Source organism: Rhinolophus ferrumequinum, chromosome 15, assembly GCF_004115265.2.
Source record: "Rhinolophus ferrumequinum isolate MPI-CBG mRhiFer1 chromosome 15, mRhiFer1_v1.p, whole genome shotgun sequence".
Classification (NCBI taxonomy): domain Eukaryota; kingdom Metazoa; phylum Chordata; class Mammalia; order Chiroptera; family Rhinolophidae; genus Rhinolophus; species Rhinolophus ferrumequinum.
Window position 1 is genome coordinate 10,607,734 of NC_046298.1, and position 21,194 is coordinate 10,628,927.

Here is a 21,194-nt window from a genome sequence, read left to right on the forward strand (position 1 = left end):
CGCCACAACTCATTTCCCTAAAAGAACGCCACAACATAAACTTGGCTCCTTTCACTCTGCTCAGAGCTCCTCACCTAATTGGTCCCTGGTAACTTGTGGAGATGAAGGAGGAAGGCACTGCTCGGTGCCAATCTAGACGGGGGAGCAAAGCATCTACCCCGGAGGCTCCGAGGGCAGCCCTCTGCCCGGCGCGCCGCGACACCTGCCTTCTATTTCACACCCTTAAGACAGCGCCAGCTTTGAGTATCTGGACGTCTTTTAAAAATTTCCTCCCACCCAGCCTCATTTCAAAAAAAACTAAAAAAGCAGAAAATTCGAATAGCTCAAGAGGACAGCTGCTGATTTCCCACCCCAATAAAAAGCCAAACGTGTGAGAAGGGCTGCTCCCTCCCTTCCACCAGGCCCTGGACCCAACACTTCTCCCCAGAGAGAAAGCATTCCTTGGGGTCCGGGGGGGGGGGCACGGCAGGGAGAGGGAGACAAGGGCAAGGCTCTGCCTCCCACCCCAGATCCGAGGACACGCCGGACCAGCAGAGGGGCCCGCGGGCAGCCAGACCGCCCGGGGGCGAGTGCGGTTTGCGCCGGGGAGCGGCCGGGCGGGGTGGGGGGGAGAGGACCCGGCGGGGGACGGCGGCTGCTTTACCCCCAGCTCGGGATGTGAGCCTCATAGTCCCAGTACTCGCGGCTCCTCAGGCTGTTCACCTCGGCGTAGACCCGGGCCCTGCTGCCCGCGGCCGGGCCGGGCATGGCGGGCGGGACCGGGGAGCGCCGCGGGGCGCCGAGGGCGGCCGCGCGGCGAGGGGCGCGGGGCGGCGGCCGGAGCAGGCGGCGGGCCGCGGGGCGCCGGAGGAGGAGGAGGAGCGCGGCGGCGGGCGGCCACGCCAGGCCGAGCCCGCGGGGGCGGGCGGGCTGGGGGCGCGGGGGGCGCCGGCCGAGCCGGCCCGGCCCTGGAGCGGCCGGCGGGGCGGTGGGGCGGGCGGCGCTCACGCTCCGCGGCGGCCTCCGCTGGGCTCGCGGCCCCAAGGCGGCGGCGGCGGCGGCGGCAGCACCAGCAGCGGCAGCCGCCGGCCGGGAAAGGGGCAGCAGCGACGGCAGCGACCAGGAGGAGGAGAAGAAGGAGGAGGAGGAGGAGGGAACCCGGAAAAGGGCCGCGCTCACTAGGAGCGGCCACCGCCCGGCCCGGGGCCGCCCAGGCTCACAGCGCCCCCTGCAGCGCGGGGGGACCCGCCGTGCGGTGCTGGTCCCGCCCTCGGCCCCGCCCCCGGCTCCCGCCGCCCAGACCCCCACTTTTAAAGCTCTCCACCCTCAGTCTGGCGGGACGAGCTCACAGGGCCTCCCCCACCCACAGATTGCTGCCTAAGAGCCTCACCCCTCGTATACCCTTTCAGGACTGTCCTGGAGACGCCTGTCCTAAGCCCTCCACCCTGTAGTCGTCCAGAGCTTACTCACCCCGACCTCCCTACTGAACGGACCCTGTGCTGACCTCCTGTCACCCAAACTGTTCCCATCAAGTCCCTCTCCGATGATGACTCGCTCTTATCACTCAGAACCTCCCCACCTCAAGATTTCTCCATCCCTCCCAGAGACACCCCCTCTTCCCGGTTGGATCCTGCCCAGTCACCCATCGTTTCCTCCAACACGACTCCTCTCTTCATCCAGAGCCTTCCTCAAAAAATCCTTCTCTTACACTTTACCCCAGATTTTTCTTCCAGAGCCTTGTCTAAGACCCCTCTGAATGTTCAGTTCCATCACTTGGTCAAGCTGGAGTCAGCCAGGTTGCTTCTTGTCAAGTTCCTATTTTTCCCTTTGTAATTAAAAAGCGATTTATGGGGAGACACTGGAGACCATGTAAATACCCTGATTTTTGTGGGGGAGGATGAAGAGCAGGGGAAGAATTGTGAGAGTCCCATGAAGGGACAAGCTGGAGGTTGTGCATGGACTGAGAGCAGGATGGGCAACCCAACTTTGGCCTATATTATTATGTTGTCTCCTAGCCGTTAAAATTCTTCTCTCTTTGATCTTATGGGGCTTTCTGTGGTCTTGTGTTCCCATTCTAAATCCTTTATCAACAGAACTTCCATACTCAGCCTGGGTTGCTCTGACTCCAGTTATTTTCCACATTCTGTTTTCTTGCTTTTCCTGCTTCCTCCTTCTTGACATAGTTTAGAGTAGAGATCGTGGAGTCAGATCCATCCAGGTTTGAATTTCAGCTCTACCACTTACAGGCTGTGTGACCTTGGGTCAATGACTTAACCTCTCTGTGCTGTGGATTTTATGGCATAAAAACAGGAATGGCACCTACTTCCCAAGGTTATGGGGAGAATTAGACAAGGTAAACCGTACAAAACACTTAGAACAGGGTCTAGCAGATACCAAATGCACAATATTATTATTACAAGACCAGAGCCTTTCTTTTATCGCTTTTCCCTCCCTGAGACCACCAGAAGCCCATCTTTTGGTTCCTTCCAACTCCAAGCTTGACCACTTCCACCACCTCCACTCCTACCTTCCCATGCCTGACTCCTTATTCCTTTTCAAGTCTCACCTTTAAGTTCACTTTAAATGTTAGAGTTGATACTTCTCTATCTCAGCACCCTATCCATATCCTGAAGACAAGAGCATATTTTGTAATTATTTACTTGTTTCCTAGATTATTGTCTGTCTCCTCCGCAGTAAAAACAGCATGAGAGCAAGGACTGGATCTGGATGCTCACCTCTGGCTCCCCCAGAATTTGCCACAGTTGGAGACTTTCAAAACAGTCTTACAGTGTTACCCACTTATCAATTCCAAAAGGGAACCTGGAGGTCCCCACTTTAACCATAAATCAAACTTACCATCAGTAAGGGACCTCTGGCCTTCTGATGTGATATATCGAGAAGGGACATGACATCTGACGAAAATGCCTAACTTGAATCTCATCACAAGGACCCAATCAGACAAATCCAAACTGGGGGACATTCTACAAACCATCTAGCCTGGACTATTAAAAAAAATATCAATGTCACAAGAGAAAACAAATCTCTGAAGTAGTGTCTTTGATTGAAGGAGCCTGACAGATATGACTAAAAGAAGTGTATAATTCTGGATTTAATCCTGGATGAGAAAGGCAGGAAGGGAGGGCAAGAAGGAGGAAAAAGGGGAAGTAGAAAGAATACAGCTAAAAAGACACTATTGGTATTACTGGGGGAATTTGAATAGAATACGCCTATTACATGATAGTTGTCCATGTTAAATGTTGTGTGAGGGTTCTCTTGTGGTTATGCAGGATAATCTCTTGATCTTAAGAGTTACATGCCAAACGTTTAGGGAAGAAGTATCATAGTATCTTGCAGCTTACTCTATTGGTTCTACAGAAAAACATGTGTTCCTGCCTGACAGCACAGGCATACGTGGGGAGAGGGATGCATTTAGGGATAAATGTTGACAAGTGGAAAACGTAGTTACAGACTACATGAGTTTGCAACTTTTTGGCAGATTTGAAGATTTTTCAAAATAAAAAATGGAAGAAAACAAAGCATTTGTAGAATAAGTGGACTTTGGAATTTAATTCCCAAACCTGCAAACCTCTCAAATCTCTCGCACACACAGTCTCAAGGTTTTAACGAGCCTTAGGATTTCTTTCTGACAAGTCCCTGTGAACTAGTCTAGCCCAGAGGTTCTTAATACTGAGCTCTTGGATGAGCTTTCTGGGTTCCAGGAACCCCCAACACTGTGCAAAATTTGTGGATGTGTGTGTGTGTGTGTGGGTGGGTGGGTGGGTGCATTCTTTACTTAGGATCCATCAAATTCTCAAAGGAGGCCATGACCCAAAAATGGTTCCAAACCACTGGTCTAACTACTAGGTCCAACCCCAGCCAGGGCCCCATTCCTCACCATCACCCTCGCCCACCTCTGCCTCCATCTACCCTCCCTGCACCTTCCTTTCATCCTCACCACCTAACCCACACCCATCTCACGCAACCTGCTCCCACACCTGCCGTGATGCCTAAGGATTCACCCACACGTCACTCTGGTACAACAGGCTCCTGGATTTAGCTGACACTTCGTTAATTCAGCCCTGAAATCCACTGGCAGTCCTCCCACGGCCAAATGGAGTGTGTTTTTATGGTTTGTTGGTAGGTAGGTTGGTTGGGCACCCCATGAAATTGGAGGAGACCCACTTCCTAGTCTTCCTTCCAGCCCTCCATGAGTGTACTTGGCGTGAATTAAGATGGGCAATTGGAGATGGCACCAATGCCACCCTCACTGAAGGAGGAAGTCTCAGTGGCCTATGGAGAGGAATAGGCCGACGGCTCTGCAGGAGTGGGTGACAGGGCAGGGAGGTTCAGTGAACCCGAATCGACTTCCCCTAATTATTCTGGGTGTATTCTGTGTGTAGGGTGATTATAATTTAGGGTTACATAAGGGGGATAAAAGAGGGCATCGTGAGTCAAATAGCCCAACAATTTTATGCCCCCAAAGTCTATCCAAACACCCCCCCAAAACAAAACAAAACAAAACTTTTAAATTCTCAGAAGAATACTTTCTATCTTCATAAGGCCCACTTTCAAAACTGTTTGAGAGGTTTCTGGGCTTTTATCCTGTATTGCTGGTTCTAAGAACCTAGACTAAGAAAATAACGTTGATTATGACCAAAGAATTATTAACAGAGGTGACAATTTGTGTGTTCAGTATCATTGAAACCTGCAAACACCCTGAGGCTGAAACCCATTGAATTTACACTTTAAATGAGTGAATTATATGGTATGTGAATTGTATCTCAAGGGAGCTGTTTTAAAAATTCTATGAAAAAATAAAAAAATAAAAAGGCTGTTCGTTTCCAACAACAACAACAACAAATTCCATGAGATTGGAGCTATTGCAAGGATCCCCGTTCTGCAGTTGAGGACATTGAGACTCTAATGCCACGGATAATTGAGGTGGAGCTGGATTTGAACTCAGGTCTTTCTGACCACTCAGTCCATTTCCTGAATCCCTTTCTGACTCAATACACACCCCCAAAGACCCAAAGACATTCATCATAAAAATCATCATCTTTAATCATAAAAATGTAAAACAACTTAAATATCCCTTATTGGGACCAGTTAGATAAATTGTGTTATGTACCTATAGCGAACTATTAGGCATCATTAAAAATTATGATTATCAGGAATTTTTGGTGATGAGAAAAAGCTTATTATATAAGGTTTTTTAATAAGTGGGTTTTTTTTTGAAAGTTACACAAGTAATAGTGGTAAGCGGAATAATACCACCCTCCCCGCCTTGTTCCCCAAAGATACCTGTTTCCTAATCTCTGTAACCTGTGAATACATGAATATGTTCCTTACATGGAAAAAGAGACCACAGTTGTGATCAAATTAGGGATTTTGAGATGGAGAGATTACTCTGGATTGCCCAGATGTGTTTAATATAATCACAAGGGTCCTTATAAGAGAAAGAGGGAGACAGGAGAGTCAGAGAAGTAGACGTGATGATGGAAGCAGAGGTCAGAATGATATCACTGCTGGCTTTCAAGACAGAAGGGGGCCACAAGCCAAGGATGGCGGGCAGCCTCTGGAAGCTGGAAAAGGCAAAAACATGGATTCGCAGCACCTCCAGAAAGAGTGCCAGCCCTGCCGACACCTTGATTTCTGTCCAGTGAGACCCACTTCAAAATTCTGATCTCTTGAACTATAAGATAATAAATGTGTGTCGTTTTATAGCCATTAAGCGGTAATTTGTTACAGCAGCAATGGGAAACTCATATATATAGTGACTAAATATTTTTTCAAGAAATTCAGAAGTCAGTGAGGTAAAAAGTTAAAAGTGCCCTTCTTTGCTTTCCACATTCCACAGTTTGATGTATATCCTCCCAAGCCTTTTTTCTCTGCAATAAGAACATACTCTACAACCTATATTCTTTTGTTTTGCTTTGCTTTGCTTTGCTTCAAAGCAGGATACCACAGTGTCTATATACTATATGTAGTAGGTAAGTTCTCAGGCCTTAACAAATGCATGGGGAAAGAACTGGAAGGAAATAGATTAAGTGCCTTTGGGTGTTGGAGTCATTTGATTTTACTTTAATAATAACCAAAAGTTACTATGTTTACAGGCTGTTGACTACCCTGTTGACTAGTCCTTCTCCCAACAATGTGTGGGTTAATGGGAGCTTTTCACAGGTGGGAAGAAGTAGAAGACAGGGGAGGAGGGTCTTGAGTTCTCTCTCCATAATCCGAGAAGTCCACAGGGAATGTTGGACTGTCACTCTGGGTGTCTCTGAGGCTCTGAGGTCAACCAAATGTGTTCATTAGGGCCCCACTGGCTGTACTCCACGTAGGTGCATTTGCACACAACTTGTTGAGGGCTATCACTTACTGATTTTCTCTTTTTCCCAATCATCCTTACAGTGAGACCCACTCTGCCCTCCACCCAGAAAGTGCCTGGAAAGGGGCAGGAGGGGGTGCGGCACGGCCTGTCCAGGCTAGAAGCGAAGCGATAGAAACAGAAATCTTCTGCTGGTGCTCCAGTGGGTCCCCCTTTTACTATTCAGCCTCTTCTGACTGGGAAAGGGGGCACATTTATAGCGCCTGTCCCCCAACACCTTCCTATTTCTAGAAGGTTAGTGAACTCAAACTCTCCTACTACTTTCAAGGAAGGATGGGTAAACTCATTCAAGCTAAAATGTAGATAGTAGCGCTCCAAAAGGGATTTGCATTTCAAGGAGGGTCAGGACTAGGAAATCTCGCAGAATGGATCCTTAATCCTGGAGTGACGTATGGTGGAAGGTAGAGGGGGTATTTCGGAGGGTGAGCAGTAGTTCCTTGAAGGTCACACCTACTCTGAGTTTTCAGTGGGCTTTTGGAGGGGAGTGGGCTAAACTCTACAGCAGCAAGCACCAGACTCCCTGGCAAGGCCATTGGCCCCCTGGCACTTTGCAAACATTCATCCTTTTCCTGCCAAATCGCTCTTTCAAATTGTCCAGAATCACCATCAACTAACTCCCACGCCCCATCCATCACCAAGGCCAGCTGGCTTTCTCTCCAGATGGCACCGCACTGCCACCCTCCTGTCTGGAGCTGTAGCCTTTGCCTTGATGTGAGCCCACATCAATTCCTTTTCTGCAGGGACATCTGGGCTGTCAGGCGCATCGCGTGCCAACCCAGGGGTCCTTAACCTGGGTTGGTGGCTATAACTCACCAGTTTTATAAAATTGGATTAAAAAAATGACATCGTTATTCACTAAACTCTAAATAAAAAGTCGCATTTTCTTCCATTATAAATGTAAAAAAGAAAAAAGAAAACAAAGCACAATAGTAGTAGCAGTACCTGTGAATTTGCCACTAGTAGAAATCGCAGATATTTGCTTGTCACTGCACAGTTGGTGTTATTTTAAAGCAGGAAAATTTGCTCTCCGGAAGGACAAGCTGCTTTGATTGTTGGAGGCAAAAGAATATGGAGGAGTCCTCTTCACCTTAGGCTTTTCCCCCAGTATTCCAGTCTCCACTCTTCCTCACCTTAGGGCATCTGTTTAGTAGAAGACTCTGACATTTGATACCTTTCTATTTCCCCAATAGATTTGAGCAGCTATACCTTGAGGATTAAGAAAACACACACACACACACACACACACACACACACACACACACAAAACAAAGAAAAACAACAACAAAAACCTCAATAAAACTGAAAGATGTTGTACCTGCAAGCTCTACTTTTTGTTTTAGAAAATGCATCATTTCTGGATGTTTGCAGAAATCTTCCTGTTTAACTGGAAGATGACACGGAAAGCCCAGAGTGATGGGCCCTATGAATGTGGGAGCCTGTCAGCTCTGCTCCCCACAAGAGCACAGAGTATAATGGAAGTTCCCACGGATGACCTGCCAGCTCTGGAAAGCACAACCCAAGCCTATGAAGCAAATCAAAAGTCCACACTCCTAAAGTGGGACCAATCCCTTCATAGAGCGAGTGGAGGAGGAGACACAGACAACAGTGAGAGAGATGGTTGGGAGAAGATGGCCCTGGTTGTAAGTACACGAGACATTGGTGGCATTGTGGGAACCATTGTGGAACCAAGCAGGGACTTGCCCTAATTTGCATAACAATCGTGTCATTCTTGAAAAACACCAAAATCCTTAAACCCAATTCTAATTTTACCATTTGCCCCAATAATGTCCTTTAGAGCAAAAGGATCTCCTCCAGAACCACGTGGCATTTAGTTGTCATATTTCTTTTTTTTTTTTAAATTGAGATATAATTGACATATTATATTAGTTTCAGGTATACACCATAATGATTCAATATATGTATATATTGTGAAATGATCACCAGATCAAGTCTAGTTAACATCCATTGATGCAAAATGTTACAGTTGTCATGTTTCTTTGATCCCTTTCAGTTTAGAACTGTTCCTCCGTTTCTTTTCTAAGATTATAGGCCAGTTCTCTTTTGTAGCCTGTTCCTCAGTTTGAGATTATCTGATGTTTCTTCATGATTCGATTCAGATTGTGTAGCTTTGGGAGAAATATCACAGAAATAATCCTGTGTTCTTCTCCTTGCATCTTATCATCATCAATTACCTGACCATCAAGGTAGCATCTGCCAGATTTCTCCACCATAACGTTACTTTTTATTTTACCTTTTTAAAGAATATGTATTTTATGGGGTAGTATTTAGAAAATTGTGTAATTATCTGGTCGTGGTCAAACTTTCTATTTATTTATTTACACCGGTATGGACTCATGGATTCCTATTTTAGTCAATGAGCGGCAATCGGTTACTGTCATTAGTTATTTTGATGTTCAAACTGCCCCTTATTTGGTTACGGAGCGCCTCTACAAGCTGTCTTGAAGAGACTATATCCTTTTGATGTGTTTAAAGCGCTCATCCTTTGAGTGTTTAAATTTTTTTTGACACAAAAGATATTTTAGGCTCATCTTGAGTTACTTTTCCTGCCCCAGACCTGGAATCAACCATTTCTCTAAGGGGTTCTGGTTCCTTCCAATGGAGGACAGTGTTTAGAATCTGGGCCTGAGGTATGTTCACTGTTATTGGACTATTGCTGCTCCCAGGCCTTGTCAAGTGGACTGAGCTAGAGAACATTTGTACGTACACACACACACACACTTCCATCTGTATCTGTTTCTATATATATCTGTGTATACTGAAAACCATGAGTTCACACCATATCCCCAATTCAAACCTAACACCATAGAATCCAGCCTAGTTTTCTCCCTTTCTATATTTGTAACCCCCTTTTCTGACAGTGAGCAATCTGGCACATACAGGGTTCTTTGAGCTGGAGGAGGGAGTGTTAAGAAAGAGCGCTGTGCGGAGGTTACATGGAAGCTGACACTTGAAGGAAGTGAGGGTGTCAGCCATGCAGACTCTGGGAGGAGAGTGTTCCGGGCAGAACACTGCGTTCATCGCGGTGGCCCTGAGCAGAAGCACGCTGTGTGTCTGGGCAACAGCAGGAGCACTGTGCCAGAGCCAGCAGGCAGATGATGTCAGCCAGGTAAGATGGAGACAGTTCAGGTAGCAGCTTGTAGACCATTGTAAGGACTTTGGTTTTCTCAGTGACAAAGATAGAAAGCCATGGGAGCATTTCAAATACAAGAGAGACATTGTTTTATAAAGGATTGCTCCAACTGCAAATTCAGAAACCAGGAGACCAGTGGAGAGACCTGCAGTAAACCAGTGGGAGGAGGGGGGCTGGGAAGTTGATGAGAAACGGTCAGACGGGGGAGTCATTTGTTTTTTGGGGGGTGGGGCCAACAGGATCCGTGACAAATTAGATGTGGCATACGGAGTGTTAGAGATGGGTGGTGGCGCATGGTGCTAGATCAGGGTTTGTTAAATAAATAAAATAGATTGTATGCAAAGCGTTTGGGTGACATGTAATAAACTGATCAGGACCACTGTTTATCAATTGGTGAATGAAGGTGTAAACTTTCCCAGCAGGCTCCTTTTCCCCATCGATTCAATTCTGGCCCTTCCTGGCATCCTGGGACAATACTCCTTGAGCAGAGCTACCCCTTTTCAACCAGAGCTCCCTCCCACCCCTCCCCTTTCCTCCCCTATGAGTCAAAACTCCCACTTCCGCTGAATCCTGTCTCTGAAGGGTGTGGATTGGCATCTGATAAGCTAATTGACAATAAGGTAATGACTTCTTGCAAGATGCTTACCCCTCCCAGAGGTAGTCACATTTTTTTAAAAGGTGGCAACTTATTTACCTAGCTCTGGGAATGTGTTGGAATCTCTGACAGTGTGGCAGGGTGGTGGGGGAGGTCATTTTATTCTGGGAAGCTCTCAAATGACACGGTGTAGATGTCAGGCACCTCTTCAAAGGAGCCCAGTTCTGCCCAGGCTGCATTCCTCCTCTCCTCTGCCTCACACCACATTCCCGGACATTTATTGCCTCTACCTACCACAAGAACACGATCCGCATTTAGCCAGAAGATCACAGCCCTGCCCTTGAGGAGCCCCCATCTGTGTGATGGCTCAGCAGGGCAGTCTTCACTCCTCCATCTGACTCAACCCACTAGTGGAGACTTAGGACCTTGAAGCCACCATGCTCAGCACCTGGGCTGTATGCAGAATTGGTTTCTGTGCAAGACAGGCTAAAGAAGCAAGGCCTCTAAAAGCACAATGAATACCACTTCACACCCTCTAGGATGGTTATAATCAACAAGACAGATAATAACAATTGTTGACAAGGAGATGCAGAAATTGAAATCTTCCTACACTGCTGGTGGGAATGTAAAATGGTGCAGCCCCTTGGGAAAACAGCTTGGCATCTTTTGAAAAGGTTAAATATAAAGTTACCATATGATCCAGAAATTCCGCTCCTAGGTATATACCCAAGAGAGATGAAAACATACATCCACATCAAAAACTTGTAACTAATGTTTATAGCAACACTTTTTATAATAGCCCAAAAGTGGAAACAACCCATATCAGCTGATTAAAATGTAGTATATCTAGCCAATGGGCTATTATTTAGCAATAAAGAAGAATGAAGTACTGATCTATGTTACAACGTGGGTGGGTCTTGAAAATGTTACGCGAAATGAAAGAAACCAGACACAAGAGACCCATATGTTATATGATTCTATTCACAGAAAATGTCCAGGAATGACAAATACATAGAGACAGAATGTAGATTATGATTGCCAGGGATTGGGAGGAAATGGGGAGTCACTGTTAATGGGTGTAGGATTTCTTTTTGGGATGATGAAAATGTTCTCAAACTGATTGCACAACTCTGAACATAAACCACAGAATGGTACACTTTAACTGGGTGCATAATATGTGAGTTTTATATCACTTATATATTTTTAAAAAATGAGAGGAAGGAAGAAGAAAAGAAAAAGAGGAAGGAAGGAAAGGAAGAAAGGAAGGAAGGAAGGAAAGAAGGAAGGAAGGAAGGAACAGGGTCATATGGAAGAGGAAACTGGGCCAGGTACAGTGACTAATTGGTAATACCCAGGTCCCTGGGCACTGGTCTCACCTTCCTAGAATGTGGGGAGACCGGAGGAAGATGAGAGGTGCCAAGGGGACCACATTATGGCCACCTCCCCTTAGGGAAATATTGCACAGAATTTACTTGGGGAACCAGGGAAAAGACTTGGGATATTAAGAAAAATGATCACAAACTTGGAAATCAGCAAAAGGAGGACTGTGTGTCCCTTCAGCGATTGGTGGAGCATTGTCTAACAGACCACACCTGCATTATTTCATTATCTAGAGGATATACCTTTGTCGGACTTGAATTTTCCTGTTGATCAGGGCCCAGAGTCTGTAAAGTTGTGTGCTAATATAAATAATTTTGTTTGGTAGAGATGCAAATGATTCTTGTCTGATAGAAAAGATACCCCCAAAGCTTACAGTTTTATTTCCCTGTAAGATATGAATCAGTTTTGTCTCTAACCTAGCAAACTGATTTTAGTATGCCTTTCCTGATGGACATAATAACACCGTTTCCTCAAATTCTCCTTTGTACCTTCTTTACCATCCTGCTATTTCATTTATTAGCAAGTTAAATACAGAGGACGCCAAAATCCGTACACACATTTTAAGAAAGGAAAAAAACTGTATTAAAATTGTAATACTCAATGTATACCGGTAACAAAAGATGAATACAAGTCAGGTGTATACATTTTTTTTGGCACCCCCAGCATATCTTGAGGGCATGACCCTTTGCGTGAGAGTCATGTTTTTAATGTTCTTTAAGTTACGCTTTGACAGGGAACAGAGGTAGGTCACTTGCTGTACAGTAGTCTCCCCTTACCCTCAGTTTCACTTTCTGTGGCTTCAGTTACCTATGGTTAACCGTGGTTTGAAAATATTAAATGGAAAATTGCGGAAATAAACAGTTCATAAGTTTTAAGTTTTGTGCCATCCTGCTCTGTCCTGCCTGGGATGTGACTCACCAGTTTGTTTACCCACTACCCACCCATTAGTCACTTAGTAGCCCTCTCGGTTATCAGATCCACTGTCCTGGTATCATAGTGCTTGTGTCCAAGAATATCATAGCCTAAAGTTACGTCACAATGCCTGTGTCATTCACCTCACTTCATCTTATCACGTCAGCATTGTGTCAGATTACATCATCACAAGAAGTTGGGTGAGTACAGTACAATAAAATATTTTGAGAGACCACATTCACATATACTTCCATTACAGTATATTGTTATTATTCTTCTATTTTATTATTAGATATTGTTGTTAATCTCTTACTATGCCTATTTTATCAATTAAACTTTATGATAGATATGCACATATAGGAAAAAACATGGTGTATATATAGGGTTTGGTACCATCTGTGGTTTCAGCATCCACTGGGGGTGTTGGAACATCTCCCATGCAGATAAGCGGGACGACTATATTTCAAAAATGCTATTGACAAGTAATCACCATAATCAGTATAGACAATCAGACCTGGAGCCATAAGGTGGAGCCTTCTGGATGCACAAATAAGGAGTGATTGCAAAGCATTCTGGTGCTTAAAGAAAGGAGAGCTCTTACAATGTTACCGTATGAAAAAGAAGGGTTTTGCTTAAAATTTTATACACATATACACACACTGTGTGTATATATACATACATACGTACGTCCTACACAGGAAGAGAGAGAGAAAAGACTGGAAGGCTATAAGAATAACCACGAAAATTGTGGTAACAGTGGTTATCTGGAGAGGGTCTAAAGGGAAATTTTTAATTTTCTTCCTTGTACTTTTCAGTATTTTCCAATTTTCAACAATTTTTTTTAAGAGTGTCTTTTTGGGGTTTTCCCTGGCGCAGACTCTGAGACAATGAGTCCAGTGCAAGGGATTGTTGGTAGTTAATCCCAGACAACACTGGTCGAGGAGTTGGGAAGTGACACAGGGAAGGGAAAGAAGCCAATAAAAGGTGTGTTATTCTAGCCAGTTATTATTGGGGGCACCTGAAGCTTGATCTTGCTGGGGAGCCCTGGGGGACGGTAAAGAATACCCTCGTGGGAATCCCGACCAGTACACAGGGACCCACCAGCTGCTTCCATGGGAAATGCCCTTCATTACTTCCAGTTTCCCCTGCACTCAGGCTGCGGTGTCCCTTGGAAGAAAACAGTCCTTGGGCAGAGGTCACAGATATTTGCAGTAAACAGCTTTGGGCAGCAGGCAGGGGTGTGAATGCCAAGGGCTAATGCCAGCAGTGTTTGCTACAAGAAACAACCAGAACACAAAAAAAGAGTCTTGTAAATAAAAAAAAATGTGAGAGCAAAAATAAAACATTCAAAGAAGGGTGAAAAGGAAAAAGTTGAAGCTAGCCTGACTTCATTGATCTGGGGTACCGGCTGGGCTTCAGGATTTTTTTAAAGTGGCCTGGGTGATTTTAAAGCTCCCTGGGTTCAGTTAAAGGTGAGAACCACTGCTTTGCAGGAAAAAAATCCTTCCAGGTCACAATCATGTAAACAGAGAAAACTGATTTAACCAGAAAATCATCATGTAACTACATGAGAAGAATGGACAGAGGGGAGGCAAATGCAGGAAAAAAATCCTTCCAGGTCACAATCATGTAAACAGAGAAAACTGATTTAACCAGAAAATCATCATGTAACTACATGAGAAGAATGGACAGAGGGGAGGCAAATGCAGGAAAAAAATCCTTCCAGGTCACAATCATGTAAACAGAGAAAACTGATTTAACCAGAAAATCATCATGTAACTACATGAGAAGAATGGACAGAGGGGAGGCAAGTGGGTGGGGGTGAGTATAAAAGTGAGTATAAAACATTAAATCCGCATATATCACCATAAAAAACAGTAAATCAGGTCTCAGGTTGATAAATCAAGAAATAGCGTATAAGCATCATATTCAGAAATATGGAGGTAAATGCCAGAAGAAACCGCTGAAGCGTGGTAAGTCATTTTCTAAGAGGAACAGGTCTCAGGGGTGTGTGTGTGTGTGTGTGTGTGTGTGTATGCGTTACTGATTTTTGCTATACACTTTGTAATATTATTTGATTTTTTAAATACCATGAACATGCATGAATTTGATCAAAATAAAAAAATAATTTTTATAAAGGGACAAACAGAACAATTAGGAGCAACCTAAGTATCTGTTGAACAGGAAAAAGCTAAATACATTGTGATATATGCATTTAATAGAATATCATGCTACGCTTAGAATGAGGTGGCTGTATATGTCTTAACATGGACGGACATTCAAGACTCAGTATGACTGCGACTGGCAAGTAATAGGTATGATATGCCAGCATTTATATAAAACACATGTACACGAAATAGAGCTACATATGTCCCTTGGAAATAGAAATATATACAAATAAAAACACATAGAGAAAGGTGGACTCAGATGGGAGGAGGGGCGAAAGTCAAGGCAGATTTTGTTTCGTTACATTTTTTTCCCAAAAAAATGTAAAATTTTGTATTACTCGTAATTTAAATTAAAATTGTAAATTGAATATGCATCAAGAGAATGAGAAGACAAGCCACAGATTGGGAGAAAATATTTGCAAAAGAAGCATCTGATAAAGCACAGCTATCCAAAATATACAAAGAATGCTTAAAACGCATAAAACAATAAGATAACAACCTAATTAAAAAATGGGTCAAAGACCTTAACAGACATCTCACCAAAGAAGATATCTAGATGGCAAATAAGCATATGAAAAGACCCTCCACACCATGTCACCAGGAAAAGGCAAATTAAAACAACAATGAGATTCCACGGCACCTATTAGAATGGCTAAAGTGCTGGACGCAGGCAACACCAAATGCTGGCGGGGATATGCAACAGGAAACTATCATTTCAGGCACGAATGCAAAATGGTACAGCCACTTGGGAAGACAGTTTGGAGGTTTTTTATAAAACTAAGCATACTCTGGATTTCCCCCCCCAAAATCCAGCACTTTACCCAAAGGAGATAAAAAGTGATGTCCACACCGAAATCTGCGTGTGGATGTGTCTAGCAGCTTTATCCATAATTGCCAAAACTCGGAAGTAACCAAGATACCCTTCGTAGGTGAGGAGATAAATAAACTCTGATATTTCCAGACAATGGAACATTAGTCAGCACAAAAAAGAAATGAGCCATCGAGCCATGAAAAGACATGGAAGGAACTTAAATGCATGTTATTACACTAAGTGAAAGAAGCCAATATGAACAGTCTGTATGATTGCAATTAGATGACATTCAGGAAAAGGCAAACTTATGGAGACAGTAAAAGGATCAGTGGTTGCCAGGGGATGGAGATGGAGACAGGGTTGAACAGGCAGTGAAAATAGTCTGTATGGTACCATAATGGTGGATACGTGTCATTATACATTTTGTCTAAACCCATTGAATGTACACCACCAAGAGTGAACCCTAATGTAAACTATGGACTTTGGGAGATAATGATGTGTCACGTCGGTTCATCAATTGCAAAAAAATGTGCCATTCTAGTGGGAATGCTGAAAATGGGAGAGGCAATGTGTGTAGGGGGGCAGGGAGCACATGGGAAATCTCTGTACTTTCCCCTCAGTTTTGCTGTGAACCTAAAACCGCTCTGAAAAAACAGTCCTAAGAAAGAAAATCAAATATGTATTCTACAGACTCTGGAATGTTCCAAAATGAGATGTTAATAATGGTTTCTCTGGGGTGTGGATTGAGATGGAGGGCAGGGAGAGAGGGAAAACTCTCATTTTCCTCTACATCATTCAGTAATAATTGTTTTACAAAGACTGTAATAGTCTGAAAGACTTTTGAATAGAATGTGGTTCCAGGGTTCCTGGTGGTTCTGGCTGGCGTGTGTCTCCTGCTTGACACTGGAGGAGGGTAAAAGTTCCGGCTTTGCAAGGGCAGGGCCCAGCTCCAGGGAGATCTGGTAGAACCAGCTGTGACATCAGAAGGGCATGTTGACAGAGTGACTCACTTTTCAGGAGGGGTAGAGATAGCTCCGGCTTCTCCTTCCAGGTGAGCTACCAGTGGGGCTGGAGCCTACACAGCGCCTTGTTTCAGCAATCCTAAAGGAGGAGTCCTTCCCAAATCAATAGACACAAGGGACTATTTCAACTCAGGCCTTTGCACAAAGCTCTCTTGGAGCCAGTACAGGAGAGGGAGGTTGCGGCAGGGTGGGGGGGTCTGGGGACTTTTTATTTTCCAAGAGTTTTTAAGTATAGCCATCTCACCCTCAGGACACCTGGAAGGTAGATGGACCTGGTGTAAATATCCCCATTTTTCAGATAAAGAGACTGAGGCCTGCAAAGATCAGACAATTTCTCTGAGGGACAAGTTAGTAGCTGAGTGTAGTGTCTTCTCAGCCTGGCCCACAGCCTCTCTTTGCTTTTTGATCTGCCACAGGGTCCCTCCTTGAGAAGGAAACTGAAGGACATCTCTGTCCCCCAGACAAGGGTCTTCCTCCTTGGATTCAGGCTGGCAGGACCAGAGGGACCCTGAGTCAGGCACTGGTCTCAGAGCCAGTCGTTGCTCGTGATGGAGCCCTTGCACTTGGCTGGGCCCTGAGATGAGTGCTTTATACCCATCACCTGTCGGTCTCATAACACGCCTTTAGCGTAGGTGATGTTACCATTGGAAGGCTGGCCACGTGCGCAACTTTTATAACTCTGTTTTTATGTTTGGTTCTTTTTGTTTTTTTAACACATAGGAGTGAAACAACAACTACAACAATAACAACCATTGGTCTTTCTCGATTCCTGTTTGGCTCTGTTCCCTCGACACATACTTAATGAACACTTGGTCTGTGCTGGTCTCTCCTAGGCACGGACAGAACAGATGGTATTCGTGGCTGAGAGAGAGAGAGGGAGAGAGGGAGAGGAAAGGGGGGAGGAGAGAGAGAGGAAGGGAGGGGGGAGAGGGAGGGAGACAGAGGGGGAGAGAGGAAGGGAGGGAGGGAAAGCGAAAGAGAGAGAGGGAGGGACGGAGGGAGAGAGAGAGAAAGGAAGAGAGAGAAATAAGAAGGGAGGGAGACAGAGAAGGGGGAGAGGGACGGAAGGAGAAAGACAGAACAAACGCTGTTAAAATGTTAACATTTGGGGACTTTGGAAAATCTGGGTAAAGGATGTATGGCAGTTCTTTATCATATTTTACAACTGAAATTATCTCAAAGTAAAAAGTTAAAAGTACTGCAGTATTAAAAAAATATCTCATATATATTAGGATTATTAATGTGATCCCAAAAGAGTAATTTATGATCTGAGGCTAGTGTCTGAACACAGGCAAATTCATCACATGTATTATTTTATCAGATAAAATAAGTTAATTGTTGGTTTGTTAAATCTGTTTTTAGGCCATTACTAATCATAAATAAATAAGTACATGATTGAAAAAAATTGAAGTGTAAATACATGCAGTAAAGAAAAATTTTGCATTATATATTATATATGATATATATATTATATATATATATACACATACACACATATGTTTAGATTTTGCAAGCTCTACTACATCGATACTCACGCATTACTCAATCTTGTCAGGAACGTGGCCAAGTGGGCATCATTTTCTTCATTTTACAGAGAAGGAAACTGAGGAAGGTCACACACGAGCAAGGGGCAGAATTGAGATTCCAGCCCTTGTTTTTAAGCTCTCTGCTACACTATTGATGCTTTCGTCATCAACAAACATCAATTGAGCACCAGTTTCTTCAGCTCTTTCTGCCTCAGTTTTCTCATCTGTAAAATGGGATCATGATAACACAAGTTTACTGAATTAAGACATGTCCAGTGCTCAGAAGAGTGCCTGAACATAGTAAATGCTGTGTGCGAGTTGTTACTATTATTACTGCCTAGTGGGCCTGGTCCTGGGAACAACATGAGATCTAAGGCGCCATTCACCATTACCTGTGTTTACTCTGGTAACTCATGCCGAGGACCAGCCTGTGGATCTCGGGTCCACAGAAACAGAAGACGGATGCCTGGGAGGGAGGGGCCTCAGCCGGCAGGACACCAAAATGGGACTCCCAACATTGCTCCTCGGACTGGAAGGAGCTACCACCTCTATTTGGCCCCCCAGGCAACTTAGAACAAGTCCAACTGCCCTCCCTGCAACATGTCTCATCTGCTACCATCAGGGCAATGACTTTGGTCAAGGAGACTTGTCCTTTTCCCTGGAGATCTCCCAAATGGTCCTGGAGGTCCCCTAGCAGGATCAGTCAGGGTCCAACCAGGAAAAGAGAAACCACTCTAAGCATCTAAAGAGGGTATGATTGCAGGGGGTTGGATACACATACGGTGGAGGAGTGGGGAAGCCAAAGAGCCACCAAGAGTAGGAAGCCACTGTCAGCTGAAAGGGCAAAAGAGCAGGTCACCTCACTGGAGGCCAGTGGCCAGGGTCACTTGCAGAAGCTGGAAAGATGACAGGCCTGTCCCCTGGGAGCTGGAGCCATGGAAGAGATGCAGCCACAACCAGAGGTGTTGCCCAAGGCAGAGAGAGAGGGGAAATAGCCCCCAAGTTTCTTCCTTTCTCCTGCCCACTGGGCTCCAGCCGGTGCCCTCCAGCTGATCCAGGAGCCTGAGAAATGCAGCCTGAAGGGCTCATTACCACCTTCTTCCTCTCCCTCCCAACCACCCCACACAGGGAAGGGGAAGGAATAGATATCTCAGGGCACACGGGGCCAGGACTAGCTCCTGGACTTTCCATCTGGGCATTCCAATAGCTCCTCCAGTGCTTGCCACAGATTTGGGCTCCATAAATGTGCGTGAATAAATGATGGACTGTTGGAAAAGGAGGGCACATTGCCCCACGTCACTGATTGTTTTAAAAAGTGAAAGACTGGTATAAGAACTCTTTGGCAGTACCTACTAAAGTTGAATATACTATGACCTAGCAATTTCACCCTTACGTGTATAGTTAACAGTAAGTTCACTAGAAGACATTTACTAGAATGTTCTTAGCAATACTCATTACAATAGCCTCATACTGGAAACTCCTCAAAAGCTCATAACGAATAAACACAACGAATTACAGTCAGCCCTCTTTATCTGTGGGTTCTGCATCTGTGAGGTCATCCAACTGCAGGTCAAAAATATTTGAAAAGAAAAAAACGTTACGTTGTTGTTGATGTGTACTAGCAATTAGGCCTATGATGGTTGCGTCTGCACTGAACACATACAAACTTTCCTTCCTTGACATTATCCCCTAAACAATACAATGTAACAACTGTTGACACAGCCTTTACATTGTATTAGGTATTATGTATAATCTAGAGATGATTTAAAGTATATGGGAGGATGTGAGTAGGTTCTATGCAAATACTATGTCATTTTATATGAGGTACTTAAGCATCCGAGGATTTGGGTATCCTTGGGGCATCCTGGAACCAGCCCCCATCCCCGTGGATACCGAGGGACGGTATACTGTGCAGCTATACTGTACTATACTATACAGCCACAAGAATGGACGATCTGTAATTGCTGCCTCAATGTGGATGACTTCTCAACGTAATGGTGAGTGAAGGAAGCCAGAGGCAAAGGGACATGTGCTGATGATTCCCTTTGTATAAACAGAAAAACAGGCAACACTGACGTCTGCTTCAGAAATCAGGGCAGTGGTTATCTGTGGAGGTGGTGGGACAGTAAAGGAGTCTTTGGTGGAGGAGCTTCTGGAGTGCTGGTTATATTCTGTTTCTTCAACCATGTGCTGTTTACACAAGTGTGCTCACTTTTTAAATTTTCTTAAGCTATATACATTCATACCAATGTGATTTGTGCACATTTTCTTGTACGTTATTCTTGAATAAAGCATTTACTTTTTTTTTTAAAAAAATGAATACCCTAATGGGGGACCCATTTTCTTTTTCCACTTCCTGTTTCCTCCGTCTCAGCCCAGAGAGCTACTCTGGAAACTAAGTGAAGGAGGAGCTGGGCCTGGAGTCCTGGCCAATGATGAGAAAGAAACAGCCCCAAGGTCTGGGCCCTTTTTGGGTGCCAAGCCTTGTGCTGAGCTCTTACAGGCGTGGTCTCATAGCCGCCTCGGTTGTACACATACACACACACACACACACACACACACCTCTTGAGGCAGCACTACGGTTACAAGGAGACTCAGTGAGGTGAGGTGATTTGCTCCAAGTTACACGACTAGTAAGTGGCTGGGGCAGTATTTGAAGCCAGGTTGCGTTGGCTGCAGAGCCCAGGCTCTTCATCCTTTTGCTCCTCTGTGATCCAGAGGGAGCTTGAGCCACAAGTGATGCTGACTGTGGCTCCTGGCCCTCCACTACATACCTCTCATTCTGATTTGCAAGGTGGAGGGAGCAGGCCCCAGCTCTGACACTTTCCTGGGACTTTCTGACTCTGCCTCACCCCGGCTTGGGCGAAGAACTTTCTAAACATTTTATGAGACACAAAAGACATCTGGCCATGCCTGATGTCTGTCTCTGCTTCTGGATGAGGTCAAGGCCTGTGTAGTGACCTGTGGACAGACCTACACGGGGTCCCTGAAACTGAGAAGAAGGGAGTTGAGTCGAACATGGACACCAAGAGAAAGCATCTAAACAACTGTCATTAGAAAGAGAGGTCAAAGGGAGCCCTTGGAGGAAAACCAGAAGCTGGATGTTAGGAACGACCTTTGCTTGGAAGCAAAGCCTGACATTCATTCAATTCCCCTAGGGCTTGCTCTGCCCTCAGGGCCTTTGCACAAGCTCTCTCCTCTCCCTTGGTCTTTGCTTGGGGGCTGACTTGTGGTTGAGTTTGGACTCCTGAGTCTGACTCACCTG

General features: G+C 45.0%; 1 protein-coding gene across 5 annotated transcripts in view; it reads right to left on the reverse strand.

Moving 5' to 3' along the window:
• Positions 1 to 1,117, reverse strand: part of CSNK2A2 (casein kinase 2 alpha 2) — a 35,529-nt gene extending 34,412 nt beyond the window's left edge. For 4 of the 5 annotated variants that reach the window (XM_033127435.1, XM_033127432.1, XM_033127433.1 and 1 more), the window contains exon 1: positions 644 to 787. In XM_033127435.1, coding sequence (XP_032983326.1) covers positions 644 to 747 — 104 coding nt within the window. In that variant the 5' untranslated portion in view covers positions 748 to 787. Of the gene's footprint in view, positions 1 to 643 lie in introns of all 5 variants that reach the window. The other variant, XM_033127431.1, reaches the window with a different exon arrangement.
• Between the last annotated feature and the right edge of the window lie 20,077 nt (positions 1,118 to 21,194).